We start from the raw sequence: 19,592 nt of genomic DNA, 5'->3' as shown, positions 1-19,592 counted from the left end.
CATTATAGACATTACTTTGTCCACAGCATCCAGCATTGTTGAGGGCCAGTTGCCCCAGGACTCATGGACAGTTGAGTGAGTGATAGTAATAAAGCTGATATTGGGGCCACAATAAAAGTGTCTAACCAGCCACACTTTTTCCTGCGCATCATTTATACAACATCTACTCTGGGAAGAACATGTATCTAGGCCGTAAGCACAGTGATGGTCGTGGGCACTCTCCTCTTTCATGTGCACTAGGCACTTTTAATACGGTCCTACTGATCACTATTTTTAAGAGAAAGTCTTTTTACTAGTCTTGGATGCTTAAAGACGGCGCGAGTGAACGTTTTTTTTTCAAAGGCTTACAATAAATAACCCGATCACAATTTTTGAATATGCAGTGGTTCACTGTTTGTTTGCTTATATTTGAAAAGTGAACCTTCAACAAGTTTCTCTTCAGCAGGAAACGGTAGCACATGCCCTTTAATGCACTCATTACTGTTAGTGAGCCGATTCCTTCTTATTTAGGGTCAGTGCTGAAAGTGTTAGACTTGTGGCACTCCTGTTCTTATTTGTCTTCTTTTTTTAAGGGGCCTGAACAAGAAAGCCAGACACTCCAGAAGTAAAGAGCCACATGGTGCTGGCCACAGCCCAGGAGCTTGCATTACAGAAAAAGAAAAAAACCTTTTTTCTTTGTTGTTTTTTTTGTTTAGAGTTTTCAAGGGAGACCTCAGAGGTCTCAGTTGCGACCTCTGGCGACCCCTACTTGACGTCCCTGTTTATAAGGTTGGTTTTTAAAGTCATAATGTACGTTTGGGGTTCTGAAACAATGTTTTTTGGTGTCTTATATGTTCACCGTATGTCATGATGTCCTAACTTTACCCTGAAGAAACATGTGGGGCATCATGACCGGTGTCCCGATAGCATCTCAAGCCCCGCCGCCTTAGCTCTTGGCTTGCTACAGAGTGGCACTGCAAGAGGCACATAGCATGCTCTGCTTTTTCTTTTTAATTTCACTCGCTGGCAGCTATCGCATCGACCCCACACTGTCTCTACACCACTCCACACCACCACTACCACACATCTACACTGTCACACCCCTACACCTTCACTCCTCCACCACAACTCCAACCACAAAACAAACTAAATACTGTCACCCTACAATACCACACCACTCCACACCACCACTACTCTAAGCCACTGCACTGCAACTCCACGCCCTCGTCACTCAACCTCACCACTACCACCACAACCCAACAACCTCACGAAAGAACTACACCATACCACTGCACCATTACTGTACATTCCCACTCAAAATCGCCACCACTTCACACACCACCACTCCACATTACCGCCACTCGGCACCACTCCACACGTCCACACCACCACTTGACAACACTATCACTCCACACTAACACCGCCATGTCACACCACAAGTCTACACCACCAGGACACTATCATACTACCAATCCACATCATACCCACACACCTGTACACTGCACACCCCTAAACCCTGCCTGCAGTCCCACACTCCACCACCCCAAACCATCACTCCACACTACCACTGTACAACACACCACTTCATACCATTTGACACCTTTACACCACTCTGTTTCAAGCAATCACACCTCAACACCATCAGACCACCACTCAACAGCACCTCTCTATGCCGCAGCTATAACCCAGCACTTCAGACTCCTGTCCACCCTACCTCCCCCCTATGGCTTCATGCCCTCAACCCCCACACCTCCAAATACCACACGACCCACCACACCACTGCATCACGCTGTACACCACAAATATGTACTACCACCCCACATCACCGCTCTACACCACCATTAAACCTAACCAATCCACTCTACACCACCACTCCATGCCTCCACTTACTCTACACCAATGCATCAGTACTCTGCATCACCACTCTGCACCACAACTCGACACCACCACTACACACTACCACTCCAAACAACCACATCACTGCACAGCACCACCACTCTGCACCACAATTCTACACCACTATTCCAAACCACCACCACTACAGACCATCAAACCACCTCTCTGCACCACTACACCGCCACTCCACATCACAACACCACTGCATGCATACACCCCTAGGCTACACCCCACTGCACACCCCATTCCACACCACCACTTGACGCCATTTTACCCCGGCAACCTAAACCCCACGTCATGCTGCTGCACTACCCCATGGGGTAGTTTTATGTTGGCATGCCACCACACCACCTCCCCACGCCACCAACATAAAACTATACCCCCACACACTCAGTCTGCACCCCCACTCCATACCACCACCCCAGGCTGCAACACCAATTGGCACCACACCACCACTCCATACCACCCCCACTCCAAATACCCACATAACTCCACCCTACCACTCCAACATGACACTACACTATGGCAACACTCCGCCATATAACTCCACTCCAACATGAAACCAGTCCACTCCACCACTTTTCCCCACCACACTGTTTTACTTTTTGCCCTGCTCCCTAGCACACACTCTAGCCTACCCCACTAAACCTGCAAACACTCTACCCACACACATACTTTCTCCATGTCCTGTCCAACCCAACCCCTGTCCACCTCAACCTCTGTCCACCCCTTCCCCATACCACTATATCCTACCCACCCTTCCTCATCTCTCCCTACCTCCAGCCAGCCCTCCTCACCCCTCCACATCCCCATCCACCCTTCCTCACCCCTTTCTATCATTCCTCACATCTCTCTATTCCTACGCACCATTCCACACCCGTATGCACCCCTCGCCCACCCTTCCTCACCCATCTGTACCCAACACCCACCCATTATCACTCAGTGTTAACCCACCCACCCTTCCTCAGCCTCCCTCTATCCCACCCATACTTCCTCACCTACCCCTACTATCCCACACCATCCCTAATCCATCCCTATTACCACTGCACTCCACCTCGCCGCTCTTAACCTTCCAGCATGCCTTAATCCTGTCTATCCACCAACCCCACCTAACTGCTCTTTCCCATATCCCTCTCTACCAACAGCCACCCCATTCCACCCCTCTCTACCCCACCCACTTAGCATCTCAGCCCACAACATCCCACCCTGCACTACTCCAGCCAAATTGATCCACACCTTCCCTACCTCACCCCTACCCATCGACATCAGTCCATCAACCCTAACTAGCTCACCTATGCCTACACACACTCCTACTAGCTCATCCATGTCCACCAAGCTCACCCCTGCCTACTGCCCCTGGATTTAGCTCGCCCCTTCTTCCTTAGCTCTTCCTACCACCCTAGCTCACCATGCCTACCTTAAAAGTTACACACATGTCTGCAAACTATTGTTTGGTGACACGTAACTTCAATAAAACACATGGTAAAAAGAGTTCCATCCACCTTTGCAAAGAGAAGCCTTTCTACTATGGCTATCACTGATGCTATATGCCTACAAGCACTAACCCAAGTATTTGCTGCATTGTTACTTATCAATGTAAAATGCAATAAACAACTATAAACACCAAAACTACTGGCTGTGCCAATGCTTTTTTTTATCCAGTAAGCTTTGCTGTGTGTTAATCAGGCATTGAACGTGTGGCCTTCTACCGCCATTCAGTACGTATTCACACTGTGATAGGTCAAAATCAGAACTCTGACAGCAAGGCATTGTTCAAGAGACTTTATTTTTCTTTCAAAGCACAAAATACTGTTTCCTTAAATCTATCTATCCAATACCTAGTCGATAACAGAAGAACATTCCAAAGCATGCTTATCAGGCGGTCTAAAAAATATAATAATACGGTCCACAATCCTTTTCTAACTTAACCACTTTCCCTAGCAACAAAAGAAAATAACAAAACAACAAAGAGGAACTTTGTGTAAATATTAACTGAACGGGATGGCGGCTGGCTTCTGACCCCCAAACTTGTCAACCTTTCAGTAAAAGCTTCAGCCCAAATTTGTAGTTCAAGATAAATAGTTCTTGAGGTGCTCAAATGTCCAGCTGTTCCAGTCCAGGCCTCTCTCTCTTTCTGTCTCCTCCCACTCTGGGATTCTTTCTCTCTCTCTCTCTCTCTCTCTCTCTCTCTCTCTCTCTCTCTCTCTCTCTCTCTCTTTCTCTCTCGCTCTCTCTATCTCTTCCTCTCTCTCTCCTTCTCTCTCTCCCTCTCTCTTTCTCTCCCTCTCTCTCCTTCTCTCTCTCTCTCCCTCTCCCTCTCTATTTAGGGATTCTTTCAGTCTTTCGTCCTCCTCACTCTGGACTTCTCTTTGTGTCGCCCCACTCTGTGTCTCTTCTCTTTCTCGCTCCCCTCTCTGGGTTTACTTCATCTTCTTCCAATAAGGGTTTAGTTTCCTATTTTTTTCCTAACTCTGGGTTCTCTCAGCCACTTCACACTCTGGGGTTCTTCTCTTTCACATTTCTCACTCTGGGGCTTTCGCCCTTGTTTCATACTCTGGAACTGTTCAGTTTTTCACTCCCGCCCCTTGGGGTATACTTGTCTTTCCCCACTCTGGGTTCTTTTCTCTCTTTCTCTCTGTTTTGCCCACCTCCCATTCCACTTGTGCCACTGCATACCTCACTGCCTTGAGTGGTGCTCCTGGGGAGGGGCGTTGAGTCTGGTCAGCTCTCCTGTGTTTGTGGAGCCACTTATGCACCCTTTCAGCTGGCCTTCAGATCTGTCTTCGCCCTTGTTCTCAGGGCTTCTTCGTTGCTGCAGAGTGGCTTATGTGACTTTTCAGCTGGGCTCCTCGTCTGTCTTTCAATGATGTTCTGCTTCGGTCTTGCAGCTCGATCTGTGCAGAGTCACTTATGAAATGTTTCAGCTGGTAGCTGTGTTGGTCTTCTAAAACTCTTCTTCCTCATTCTTGCAGCTCATTGGGGCTTATCCGTCTGGCCGTCAGCTGTGCCTCACTGTACTCTTGTGGTGCATGTCACGGTCCTGCCCACCGACACTAGCGTTTTCCCTAACTCGCCGGCCACACGTCCTTTGGCCTCCATGGTGCATTTGAACTCTGCGGGGCCTGCTGAGAGGCTTCAGTGATCGGTTGTCCCAGGGACACAACTCCAGGGGGTTTGGCTCACTCGTCTGTCCTTAGTCTTTGCAGGAGACTGGGCACACGGAAAGTCAGAAGCCAAGTCAGCCATTAGTAAAGGGTGTATAGGGTTTCTGGAAAAACTAGCCCCTAGATACCCTACAATGGTGTTAGTAACTGGGGAAGGGGGATGGTTTACCCTAAGGGGGAGTCACCTTCAGAGAGATCGGTGGGGGGGTTAGTGTAGTGGGCACACTTCCCTAGTCCCAAAGAGGGTGGCTTCCCCTTGGGAAGAGTTGCAGATCTCCCTAGAATTGTCACAACATCTAGAGATTGAAATAAAGTGTTTCAGTATTTTCAAATATTGCACTAAAGTAATAGACTCTAAACCCATCTTAATCTTGCTTGTATATTTAGACATTTTGATGCTTAGATGTCTGTTGTATCGGATTGCTGTGCTCTGTGTAATAAATCATGCAGCATATTATTTCACTCATCTTTTTTAAAATCTTTGTTGTGTCTTAATACAGGTGAAAGAATCAGATTTTGGAGCGAATCGCCCACTACAATATAGCCTTGTGGGTCAACCAGGTGATGAATTTGCCATTGATGCGAAAACCGGGCAGATCTATGTGGTATCAGTGGTGGGGAAGTCTGGACCATTCTCTTTCAAAGCTGTAGCCACTGACCGAGCAGGGAAGGAACTGCACACACAAACGGAAGTAGAGGTAAGAATTTAAAGATCTGGTTTGTCCCCTTGGGCCTGGGCCTTTTTGTTTTTTCTGCATGCTATTGCTACTCCAGGCATTGAGAGTAGTGCCACTATAGTCAATGCAATCCATAACCCGTACTATTATTCATCCATGGGACAGATCTTAGTCTAAGGTGTACTGTTGTTAAGTAGGAGCCATGTTCCAAATTTCAACTTGTTGAAATCCTTGCTCTTTTAGAGTCAACAATATTTGAAGCATTAATAAAGGTCTGGTTGGCAAACGGAGCCTAGGCGATCGCGGATGACCACGGCCCTGAGCAGATACCTGACATAACCAGGTGGGTGCCCTAGCCCTGAACCCACCCGAACCCCCGTTCAAGATACCTCCCCTGCCTGGCATCCACGAAGGACCCATAACGCGAGGCGAGGCTGCTCACTGCCCGCCCCCCTTCGAGCAGCCGAACACAGAGTTCAGGGCCGCCCGACATCTGCACCCCACTGCCCCCCGGACCGCATCGGATAGCGGCCGCGGACCCATCCCTCGTGAGTGGTTTGGGACTCGACGCCTCATCTTGGCCCTCTCCCCCAAAAGCTCCCCCGTGACTATCCGGTGCAGACCTGCCGGATCCCGACGCTCCAGAGGGGGACATAACGGCGCTAAAGCACTTACCAGAGAGGAGGCCTCCCCCCCAAGCGACCAACAGACTACCTAACAGATCACCCGGGAGCCAAAACGGGGAGAGACTACACGACGCGCCCGGCTCCACCCCAGAAGCGAGGTGCACCCAAGGACCGGCCTTCCAGAGGGTAATGGATGGCTCCCTGCACCCCGTAGAGGGGCCTCACCGGTAAATCACACGCACTCCTGAACCCGAGACGAGAAACCCACTGGAAGTATAGTCTGACTTGGACCCACTAGTAGTGGAGGTGAACGGGACAACCCTCTGAACCACGAACCCCGGCACAGAACGCCGTAGTGTCAAACGGGGAGAGCGACACCAGAAGGAAACCAGAGGTGAGACCCCAAATCTCGGCACGTGAACCAACCAGTGCTTCAATTTTCCTGAGAACACGCGCGAGGCATCTCCAGACCTGAGGCCCCTCCGGTGTACACCTCGCTGGCGAAACAGAAACCATACCAAACGGAGGGTAAGGCCCCTGGACACAGGGCGTGTGCCTCCTCTATTCAAAGGAACCAAGTACACACTCCCCGCCAGCATCACAGCAGTGTATTTCAAATAACCAAACCTAAAGCTGCAACCAACCCACCACTGCCAAGAGGGAACTACCCCATGTGCCTTCTAACGGATCAGTACAGAGGGTAAGGCCCCCAAAACAGGGGCGTGTGCCTCCTCTGCCTGTCGCTTCGAAGAAAACCCCGCATGAACTTCAAGCACAAGCTCCTGCACTTCGCATACGCCCCCACCCTTCCCGCCCTGACTGAACCAGCAATGGCAAACAACATCACTACGGAAAATGAACTAGCGGCAGCAACGAAAGGAGACATTGCTGCCCTTCTGGGCGAAATAAAGAACTTGGGCACTAACATAGGAGGCAAAATAGACAGGATCACCCAAAGACTCGACAGCATGGAGGACAGGCTTGAAGGGGTGGAAAATAACCAGACCTCAATCGATACGTTAGAGATACAACTCGAACAGAGAATAAAGGACCTGGAACGCAAAGAAGATGAGTTCTGACTCAAATTGGATGATTTGGAAAATAGAGAAAGAAGGAACAATATACGCATCTTTGGAATTCCTGAGAAAGAGGGGGAAACGGAGGCAGACCTCAAGGAAACACTTCACAATATTATTAAACTCCTCACAGCAGATGATGAAGTGGATGAACCAATGACGGAACAAATACACAGAGCAGGTGGCCCCACGGGTGGTCCACGATCGGTTCTTGCCCGATTCCATCGCTTCAGAGACAAAGCCAGAATTCTCGAAAAAGCCAGAAGGAGCGACGAGATCACGCTAGGAGGAACACGAATCTCAATTTACCAAGACCTTTCCTCCCTGACCCTGGCTCTCAGGAAAACATGCGGTCCGCTCACAAAGATGCTCAAAGAAAAGAATGTTCGATACAGGTGGGGCTACCCCTTCTCACTTTCATTCGAATATGAGGGAACCAGAATCAGGCTGAGATCCGAGAAAGAAATACAAACGTGCATATCTAACCTCCTTGGCACTCAGGGGGAGGTGGCTGGCCTAGGAGAGACACATGGAGAAGGACGAGAGTGGCGAATCCAAGGCCCCAGGAGAAAGAAAGTAAAGGGGTCACGAAAATTCCGGAGAGGCAACATCTCCCCAGAAGCAGATAACTGAATCCAAGCGACACTGGTAAGACAGTTCCAATTAAATAAGCAAATGATGTAATGAGGCGATACGAACACATACACGTTTCCCTAACTCTAATGACAAAAATTAGGGGGGAACCAAGGAGGGGCTCACTCCGGACAAAGATGACCTATTTGGTTAAGGGGCGTGAAGTAACGGCCCCCCAAAGTGGTCCGATGCCGACCTGGAGCAACATTCCGGGTTCGATCGGACGCCTTCAATTAGGACTGGGGAAGGGATGGAGGGAGGGTGAGGGAAAGGCCACAGGGCCGAGGCGGGTCAAAGCAGCGCACATATTAAACCAAAACAAGCACAGCAGCAAGCAATCCACGAGCACAAAGCATTACCAATCACACACGAAGAGACTGTTTCCCATGAGAAAGAGCAATGATAACAGACACTAACACAAGGAAAAATGTCTCCTTTAGAGTCGGGACACTCAATGTAAAAGGACTCAATTCACCGACGAAACGGTCCCTCGTCGCCAGAGAATTCCGTAGGGCTGAAATAGACATCCTCCTCCTGCAGGAAACGAAATATATAAAAGGAGAAGAAAGACCGATCCTTGGGAAACGAGTTGGGAATGAATACTGGGGCTCTGGCCCGCTTAGAAAAGGAGGGGTGGGAATCCTCATCAGGAAAGGCATAGCATTCACTCCTACCAGGACATGGTCTGATGTGGAAGGACGAGCTCTGCTCGTGAATGGGCAAATAGGTAAGGTGAACGTAACAATTGCGACCCTGTATTCCCCGAACACGGGTCAATCGAGATTCCTCTCCAGAACGATTCCCAAGATATTACTAGAAGCCACCGGGCACATTATCTTAGGCGGAGACTTTAACCAATGGCCGGACGCGGTCAAAGATCGTAAACCTGGGAACCCCAACACGAGTCACCAGAACAGACTTGAGCCAACTGAGCTTGTGCAAATGATGGAAATGTATAATATGATAGACGCGTGGAGGGCACATCATCCCGAAGAACAAGGCTACACCTTCTATTCCGCTCCACACAATACGTATACCCGAATTGACTACATATACCTATCCAGAGACCTCGCTGAGGCTACATCTAAAGCAGGCATAACCCCGATCACATGGTCAGACCACGACATGGTCCTCACAGACATTCAGTGGGCGAATCTGCCGACCAGGAGTGGCAAATGGCGCTGCAATGAGAGCCTCTGGAAAGACGCTGTCTTCAGAGCTGAAATGGAGATGGAAATCTCCCAATTCTTCGAAACAAATGACAATGGGGAGACGTCCAAACAGACCGTCTGGGAGGCGGGGAAGGCTACCTGGAGGGGGATTCTGATACGAGAAGGCTCCTCAAAAAAGAGAGAACGTAACCTTATCGAACAGAGGCTACGAACAGAAATCCACCAACTGGAGAGCAAACCTGACCCAGACGCAGAATTAGACCCCATAAAAATGAGTAGAGCCAGAGAGAAAAGAAACGAACTGAAACTATTAGAACACGAACAAGTGGTGCGCAAATTAAGGTTTCTGAAACAAAAATTTTATGTAAAGGGGGACAAGTCAGATGCGCTTCTCGCTGCCAGGCTTCGAGAGCAGAGAGCTCAACGAAGAGTACTAGAAATCTCTGAGGATAACTCCCCAACATCATACGCTCACACCACTATCCCAGAATCCTTCGCCAACTTTTACGAGGCACTCTATTCCTCGGAAGCGAACCCTGAACAAATAGATACAGAAACGTACCTGTCCTCAATAATTGGCCCCGCAATATCACAACAAGATGCCGAACTGTTAGAATCCCCTATCATAGAATCGGAAGTCCAAGCTGCCATAAAGAGGCTAACCCTAGGTAAATCCCCGGGAGAAGATGGCTACACTGCCGGATTCTATAAAACCTTCATTGCAACACTGTCTCCCTTCTTGACGACCCTTTTCAATGAGATAATGGATACGGGGAAACCCCCGGACTCCTTTACCAGGGCACTGATCACAGTGATCCCCAAGACAAGGAGGCCTCGTACCGCCCCATCTCCCTGCTTAACCTGGATGCGAAAATCTATACTAGAATCCTGGCTGCAAGGTTGGAAACGCTAATCCCGCAACTCATACACCCAGACCGGGTTGGATTTATACTCGGGAGACAGGGGGCTGACACGATGCGCAAAACCCTCCATCTCATCCATACATCCCAGACCCTAGATAATGACCCGGTCCTACTCTCTATCGACGCAGAAAAGGCCTTCGACAGGGTAGAATGGGGATTCCTAAAAGCGGTATTATGTAAAGTGGGAATGGGCACGAGGTTTAGGACAGCAATACAGGCAGTATACTCAGATCCTAAAGCCTCAATATTCGTGAACGGTGAATATTCCAGATGGTTTAACTTGCAGCGCGGGACTAGACAGGGATGTCCCCTCTCGGCAATTCTCTTTGCACTCTCACTAGAGCCCCTGGCAATAACGATGAGGGCCGACCCCATCCTAGAGGGTATTCGAATGGGGTCGACGGAATACAAAATTGCCCTCTATGCAGATGACATCCTCCTCCACATTACTAACCCCCTTTCTTCCATCCCTCGAGCCCTCTGTCTGCTGGAAGAATACGGTCGACTATCAGGGTTCAAAGTAAATAAAACCAAGTCAACGCTCTTTCCCCTTCAAGGCTCAGAAGATGAAAATATCACCAAATTCTCTCCCCTGGGCCTTAAAATTGAACACACAAAACTACAGTACCTGGGGATACAAATTACGAAAAAGCTGAGTGACCTATATGAGGCTAACTTCCCCACCCTACTAAACCAGTTCCGGTCCGACCTGGCAAGATGGGATAACTCACAATATCTTGGCTCGGTCGACTTAATGCAATAAAGATGTTATCCCTCCCTCGATTCCTATACCCCTTCCAAATGTTACCCATCAGGATCCCGATTGGTTTCTTTACTGAAACCAAAAGGGCCATGCTCCGATTCTTATGGCAAGGGAAGAAAGCGAGGATCCCGTATAAGATCTTAACACTCCCCAAAGACAAGGGAGGGGTCGGACTCCCTGACCTACACAAATACTATGAAGCATCCCAACTAAGAGTACTAATCCCACATCTGCATAATCGAACAGCCATCCATTGGGTCAATATGGACAATCACTATTTCTCACCAGCCACGGTCTCGGAAGGCTTTGGGCTCCGAAGGAAAGAATCCGAAGAAAACTCAAAGGTCACCCCATACTGAGCACCATTTGGGACATCTGGACACAGGGAAAGAATATGCAAAACATTACCACCTGGCCTTCCCCTTTAAGCCACTTATGGTCTCCCGGAATCAACGACCACATTCCAAATGTAGGACAATACCAAGCATGGTATGAGGCAGGATTGGAAAGAGTTGGGCAACTACAAAGAAAGGACTCCTTCATCCCTCTCCCAGAATTAACGGAAGCCCTCGGAATAGGTCCACTATCCACTTTCCAATATATACAAATCAAAGGCGTCTTGACGAGACCTCTGTGGAAGCCTAAATTCATGAGAGACCTCACTCCCTTTGAAAAGATACTCGGCTCAAGAACTGAAATGAAGGGTCTAATATCCGACATGTACACGGCACTGATAGGAGGGGAGGGAGTGAACACGGACGCACTGAAAGGCAGATGGGAAAAAGACTTTGCTGAAGAGATTACACCGGACCTATGGAATACCATATGCCAAGCGGCCACACAAATATCCATCTCAAACCAATACAAGCTCCACGCAATCAAGTTGCTGCATAGATGGCAATACGATCCAGTCAGGTTATCCAAAATGTTCCAAACAATCAAGCCAGAATGCTGGAGGGGATGTGGGGAAAAAGCAGACTATTGGCACATGTGGTGGGGGTGCCCCCGAATAAAAGTCTTCTGGTCTGAAGTGTTGGCCTGGATCAAAGAAGTCGACAGCATTATCAGAACAGCTAATCCCTACCTCATGCTCTTCGGCCTCGAGAAGGATGGGGATGACTGGATCAAAATAAAACATATAGCCCCACAACTGCTATTAGCGGCAAGAGCAACGCTGGTAATGAAATGGAAAGCCCCCACAACCCCTACGAAAAGCGAATGGATCAACGTTGCCAACAATATTTGCATAATGGAACATATCACAGCGTCACTACACGGAAGATCGTCGCAGATTGAAGCCCTCTGGATGGAATACAAGAACATACACCTACCCAACGGACGCCTCAGCCATAAACTGACCACCCCAGGAACAGAAGAGAGAAACGAGGCCTAAATAATATTGAGTCCGCCCCCACTAAAATGTCCTCTCAGGATTGAGGAAGTTCCCGACAACACATACTAACTCTGATTATCACACGATGAATGCTGCAAGAACTGTACCAAACGCTGCCTGACCACGGGGAGGGAGGGGGGTGGGCAACAGGGGCGGGGGGAAGTCATGTTTACACTCGAACATTATGTATGGAGATCGTGTCTGCCGGACAAACACGGAATACATGGAGTTTTATGGCTTAGTTCTACTGTTATAAGATATGTACTGCTTTTCTTATTGTTGTACCATGACTCACACTTGTAAAACTTAATAAAATCAAATTTACAAAAAAACAATAAAGGTCTGGTTTGACAATGATTTTCCCCACCTTGCTGTGGGGTTTCTTACATTGATGAGTGTATTTTTGAGTGATCTTGTTTGTGTGGTCCTGACCTTACTTGGAAGATGATGACCGTGTCGAATGCCTTCCTTTACTGATGAAGAGCTATGGCAAATATGTGCTGGCTGAAGTCTGCTACTGCTAAAGTGTCACACTTCGACCTTAAGTTGGAATTCTTTTTAAAGTAATGTTGGACAGGAAATTGGTGCTTTGTATGCACTCTCAAGTGTTCCTGAATTTGGAAATTGGGGTTTGGTTTAATCGATACACCAATTTATCCTTTAACTGTAAAAGAAAATAAGACCCTGGTAGATACCCAAGAAATAAGGTGTTGTCCACAACAGAGACAAGTTTTGTTTTCGGTGATTTATTATGGTGTAGTTGTTCTCAATAACACAGATCATCCAACTATTGCAGCAAACCAAATTTGGAACATAAAATAAATTTCCCAAATTAACTTGAGGGTCCTGTAGATTTCCAAGAATATTCAACAAAATAACTTTTACAAGCATTATAGTGTTTTGTACAATTCAGTGTCTTTGGGCCCCATGATGTCATTTTCTTCCTTAGTCTCCTCCTCTCCTTTTGATGTGATCAAGTAATTACAAATATCAAAATGAAACATAAAAGCTGACCTTCATCCAGGGTCAATAGAACAACCACCCTTTGTTTGAGAAAGTCCATTGCCTCAACAGACAAATCCTGTGAGAAGAGCTACCAGACCTCCGGCTCCATCAGCAATATAGGATACAACTCCACTTAACACTGTTCAGGTTGGCTTAGTATCAGCACCTAAGAGGACACAGCTACAAAAGCCTCAATTGGAAATACAATTCCTTAAGCACTTAGTCACAAAACCAGTCAGCTGATTTAATGATATCTTCAAACCTGGCACCTAGGATGCCCTGGCACTTCTAGGGGACTGAACCCTGAAGACAGCTAACCATGACTCACCTGACACAACTTGCAGAAGTAGAAATACTCACTGGTCTTTATGGGGGACACACTAGCATGTGTTCCCTCTCTGGCTTGACTTCCAGCTGGTTTTGTCTGGTCAAAATGGCCAATTGGTAGACCCCAGCTGTCTGAAAAGTTCTGCTTTCTTTGGTGAGAGAAGAGATCATGTTCAAGATTAACATCAAAGGGGCTACAACATGATCCCTGTGAATCTACACACACCTGCTCCTCCATCCGCACCAGGCTGCTCCGTAGCTCTTGGAGGCGGAGCCGGTCTACAAGTCCCAGATCTGGAATGCAACGGAAGCCAAAAGTCCTGGAATGTGGCATCACATCCTAAAATCAATAATGCTACGAGAAGTAGTGACTCCTCTATGACAGTTTCCTTTTGGATGCTTTAGGATGTCCTGGTTTCATTAAGTAAGATAGGAAAATGAGGATAAAGGTTCATAGTGATTGGATTCCAGGCTTGCATCATCCACCAGAGAGAATCAGGAGAAGAGTCATCCCTTTCAGACTGCACCTTCTCCTAGATCTTCTCCACCATGAGAAAGGGGACAGTCTTAATTAGTCTCCTAGCAGCAAGGGTTAAGAAATGTGTCTGTCGCAAAGATAAAGGAATCTGGCCTCCATCTAAAGAACCAAGGCGATTGTGAGTTGTGTCTGGATGTTAACCGATTTCTCCTCAGATGGCCCTTTGCCATGCAAAGTTTCACAAAAACCTGTGGCCCAATGTCCAATCACTGAGATCTGTGAGATACCTGGATTTTCAATCCCCTACCACATTGGCAGGTTCCAGCATGGACATAACAAGCACTGCAAATTCTCTTTTTCAGTCAAACGTGCCAAAAGACCATGGCTAATTCCAGCAGCAGGCAGAATCAAGTGCACCCAAAGTGGTTTCTAGTGGATTGCAGAACATTTATTTATTTACTTACTTTTATTTTTACATTCTTGAAACACACAGGCCCAAGGGTACCACAGCTTTTTGTACAGTGCAGGCAGGAGCGAAGAGTACATAATACCATCATAGTCATAGAGGCAGAGATGAGCTGTTACAAATATTTATCAAACAACCAGGTCTTGACTAGTTTTTTTTAAGGTGGTGAGTGTTTATTCGCTTCTGATATGAGCAGGCAGATAATTCCAGAGTGAAGGTGCTGTGGTGCAGGAACTGACACTTCCGGCTCTTTTGCTCTTAAAAATAGGGGGTTAACTGTGAGGTGCTAGTACTAGATCTGATCCCTTGCACCGGGATAATTTGTGTGTTACAACTGTTGAGGTAGAGGGGGAACTCGTTGTGAATCAGCAGTGTGCAATAGATAAAGTTTAGAATTTCACACGCGCTTCAATGGGGAGAGAGTGGGATTAATGTCTTGTAGCTGAGATGTGATCCGAGCGTTTAAGCCCAAGGGTGGTACAAAGTGCATTATTTTGGAGTTTGTGCATGTTGGCATTCGAGGTGCCATTGAGTAGGACATAGCAATATTCAAGTTTAGAGAGAATCAATGCTCATGCAAGTGTGAGACAATTGTTTGGTGAGAGGAATTGTCTACTCCTAGAGATAAGTCTTGCAGTATAAGAAGTAGACGATGCTAGGGCATTAATGTGCCTGATCATGCCTAGATCTGCTTCGAGGTAGATCCCCAGAATTTTTATCTGTTTCGTGCCATCAATACAGAAGGAGACCATAGCATCCAGGTGTCTAAACTGGTGTGGAGAGCCAATTATGAGGAGCTCGTTTTTTTCATCATTGAGGCATAAATTGCGGGTGGCCATCCAGTTTTGGATTGTGCTCTATACTACGTTGATTGTGATTGTGTCACAGATGTGATCACCTGTGATGGGGATTAGTATTTGGGTGTCATCCGCAAAATTGGTGTAGATGATCTCCCTGGAGTCAAGAAGATCGAATAGGTGTTTTGTGTATGTGTTATATACAGTAGAAGAGAGACGAGACCCTTGCCAGATGCCTAGCAGGGCGGGGATGGGTCAGCTGCTGATACCCCAGTGAATACTCGAGTGGTGCAACCACTGAGAAAGTATTTGATCCACAATGTGCCTTCATGGGAGAAGTGGAAGTAATAGCTGAGGTTGTGGCATAGTATGTTATGGTCGACTAGGTCAAACGCCGCAGAGAGATCTAGCAGGAGGAGGATAGCTAGTTTGCCGGAATCACAGGAGGAGTGCATTTGAATGTTTAAGTCCAGCAGAGCAGTTACTGTGATATGTTTTGGGCAAAAACCAGGTTGCCTTTGGCCAAGACATTGTCCATCATAAGCAGAAGACATGCTTCTATGTGATTGCCGATCAAATATCTGATCACAAAGGAGCCTGCTAAAAATTCCATGCAATAATACAGCAATCTAATTTGTCTGTTGACCACTTTCCCTTGTTTCAAAATCCCCCCATCGAGCTCCCATCAGGAGCCACTTGCATCATACGCTATCACCAGGAATATGGTAGAACCAAATATGCCAAGTCAACAAGGTCTTTAGATGCTCTACCCACCAGAGTGTCCAGGAATACCATTTGATCAATAAGTCAACTTCCAGCTAAAATGGAAAATCTCACTGCAGGCCTGAAAATAAATATGGCCTGGAAAAATCATCTGACTAGAAGCTGGTAGGAGGTCTTAAGGAAATGTACTTTTCCTTGACCATAGCCCACATTTCCATACTTTGTGTGAGGGCAATTGTATACTTCCATTCTCTGTGTCTTAGAAAGGTATGACTCCTGGCACTATACAAGGTCACCCAAGTCTTGCAATAAAGATCTTGATTTTTGTACCTGTTCCAAAAGGAGCTGGGCAACTTAAAACATGAAAGTCATGTTGTCAAGGTAAATGATCATGCACATTCCACATTCCCTAAGGGTGGCAGCTACTGTTTTTTTTTACTTTAGTGAAGCACCAGATGGCAGAAAAATAGGTCAAAGGGGTGGCATGTGCATTCCCAAAACTAGTCCCTCCAGCAGAACCGAAGGTACCTTCTGTTTGGTTTGGAATGAGGGATTGGTAGGTATGTCTCCTTGAGATGCAGGTAAACTAACCAATTGGCTTTCAATAATCTCCCAGAGTATGTGTATGCCTTCCATCTCAAGAGGCGGGGCCACATACAGTTGTTGAAATCGCTGCATTTTATGAGTGGGCACATTTTCCCTTGTACCGAAAAGAAATTGATCAGGGGGTGCAGAGAGGAAGGGACCATAGCTCCTCTACAGGCCAAGTCTGTCACTTCCTTTTCCAGTATCTGCTATAAATGTCAGTGTGCTTGAGTCAATGTCTGGTGTAACCGTAACCTTCATTTCAAGGGATACCCTCAGACATACCGCACAAGGTTTTTCTCTGGCCACCTTGTCAAGAGCGCTGAGCATTCAAAACCACATATAGAGTGCTAGCTGGAGATCCGGAATCCATTCTGAGGATTAGAGGTGATGTAAGCTTTCTAGTTCAAACAGATGTCAAAGGTTACTCCAACTCTTGTGGGGTGGATAACTTCTTACCCTTGTGCCCTTGCCAATCATCAGCAAGGGAATGTTCCTCATCCTACCCATCAATACTAGCAGTAATGTCCTTGCTTTGAGGACAGAGCCCCACAACCGATGCTGTTGATCCCAACATTTCTTCTCCCTGAGCGGATTTAAAAGGTTAGGCACTTCCCCTTTGACCATACAAGCTGCATTTAGCCATTCAAAAATGAATCCTTTAGGGATATACTCTGGACCAGATGGGTAGAAAAGTCAGGTCTCTTCTGTGCCTCAGGCATGCCTGCTTGGAGGAACTCAGGGGCCCTTTGCAGTTCTCCTGACCACCCGCCAAAGGAATCCAAAGAGGAAAATACTGACACATGTCCTTGAAGTTGCTTCTTTACTTGAGCTACTGGGGGGTATAGTCTCTGGTGAACTGCTCCTGACCCTTGGTGTGGCTGTTGGAGAGAGGATCACATGAGGAGAGACAACCGCCAGGGTGATATCCTGTCATCATCGGGTGGGACATGGTATCCCTCATTTTCACATGAGGAAGATCCCCTGTTACCCAATACCCTAATGGCCTAATGCCATGCATCTGATTCCACCCAAAGGGAAAAAAGCAACCTTTTCCCAACACCTGTTAGACCAAACTCCCATTCATAACCTGAAGATTAAAAGCTCTAAGAAAGCCCTTTTCAGTCCTACTAGTCCTTCCTGTAGAACTTATCTTCCATGTGGAAGCATTGAGAAAGACCCTCCAAGTATTATGCATCCGAAACCATCAATGGACTTTATTTCCGACGACCACCAAAATCATCAGTTTATATCAGTGGACTTCAATTCCCACAACCACCTAAGTATTGAGATGAGGAGGATGAACGGAGTGATACAGAGCAGCAGGAACATTAATTTTAATGAACGCGCTAGTTGTTGGATGCACACAACTGTGTGCAGGACCTTTAAAAATGCTAAGCGAACTATAGGAGAGGACTTGAGAGAAGTTGTGGCCTCTCCATTGAAGGCGAATAGAGGCTGGAGGCACGACCCAGTGTGCAGAACCTGGAGGGGCATGTTGGTGTGCTGAAGCTGGAGGTAAGAGCCGGTGTGACAAAGCAAAGAAGCCTGGCAGCCAAGAAGGAAAGTAAGGTGGTGCAAGCAAGACATACCATAGAGACACCAGGAACCGCAAGAGAATTCCTGGGCATTTAGTACCCAAGAGAAGCAGCATTGTCCTTGCCCGGAGCCGAACAGAAGCCGGCATGCAGGAGCTGAGCTGCGAGAGAAGCTGGAGGGACGTCAGAGCTGCCCAGAGTGGGAAGCATTCGCAAGGGCATGCTGCATAAGCGCAAGCAAGACTGAATAATACAAAGAACCGATGAGTAAATCCAAGCAGAGTGGTGTTTCGGCAGCCATGCTGAAGAAAAGGTGAACATTGTGAAGTTACAGAAGGTGAAATCATAAGAATATTGTGTATGAAGTGAAAGGGCAGAATGACAACTTGAACCCCAATAAGAAGTGAATGCAAATGGGGGGAAAACTTAAAGGGAACTGTGAAAACAAGTAGATATACCAAGATAAGAAAGGTATATGCTACTTGTAAACAAAGAGGAATGCAAGAGAAGTCCTGACGAGAGGAGTATACCAGGCAATTGTGAGCAAAAGACACATCCTGGCAGGAGAGTTCAGCAGGCAGTTGTGAGTACAAGAGAAGTCCTGGCAGGGGAGTATACCAGAAAAATTGCAAACCCACAAGGAAAGTCCAGTAGAATCAGTGTTTGTTAAACAAAGAAGACACTTGTGTTTAAAGAAGGAACTTTGTGTTAAAGAAGAACTTAAAGGATGAACAGTGTTTTATCTAATAGCATTGTTGTGGGCCAAGAAAGACACCAAGAACTGTTAGATCCACAGACAGAGTGCAGGGAGGGTTGTCTGTGTTGTTCCTTTTCCTGCTGCTGCTGTTTTCATTGAGGAGCATGGACAGTCTGCTTTCTATTTCATGCCACGCCTGACACAGAGACATTTCTACATAACCTGCCTGCATTCGCAGAGCGACGCGGAGTGCAGGGAGTGTTGTCTGTGTTGCCTGTGAGGCCTGTGAGGCCATGAGGATTTGAATACTGACATTGTGCTCCTTTCTTATGGATCTGTAGAATGCCTCTTTTTGCTTTTTTTCCCATGCCAAGGACTCGACAGCAACTTAAATCACAGGTGAGATCCTTGGCCATTGTAGCACATAAGTCTGCTAAATCTGCTAAATCCCTGCCTGCCTGCCTAAGCCAGTCTAAGATCGCGAAAAAGCATGCAAATGACTTTTGCTACAAGATCTAATGCGACGTGACTACATGATTACAATGGAGTGAAAGGTATGGGTCTGGCAGACGTACAAAAAACAGGAAAGTACCGTTACTGCCGATGGGCCCGGAACTACCTTAATCTACACCCATTAACTTACCAACTTGCTCGATTACTATGGCTTCTGAGAT

General features: G+C 47.1%; 1 protein-coding gene across 1 annotated transcript in view; it reads left to right on the top strand.

Annotated features, from left to right (window-relative positions):
• LOC138467255 (uncharacterized) overlaps positions 1-19,592 on the top strand; it is a 1,232,016-nt gene that overhangs the window by 1,196,672 nt on the left and 15,752 nt on the right. Inside the window, exon 34 of the mRNA XM_069607273.1 lies at positions 5,540-5,737. Coding sequence (XP_069463374.1) covers positions 5,540-5,737 — 198 coding nt within the window. The remainder of the gene's footprint in view (positions 1-5,539; positions 5,738-19,592) is intronic.

The sequence above is a fragment of the Ambystoma mexicanum genome, chromosome 4q (assembly GCF_040938575.1).
Source record: "Ambystoma mexicanum isolate Mex_15411 chromosome 4q, UKY_AmexF1_1, whole genome shotgun sequence".
NCBI classification, from domain to species: domain Eukaryota; kingdom Metazoa; phylum Chordata; class Amphibia; order Caudata; family Ambystomatidae; genus Ambystoma; species Ambystoma mexicanum.
The sequence above is the reverse complement of the archived record's forward strand: the minus strand, read 5'-3'. Positions and strand labels throughout refer to the sequence as shown.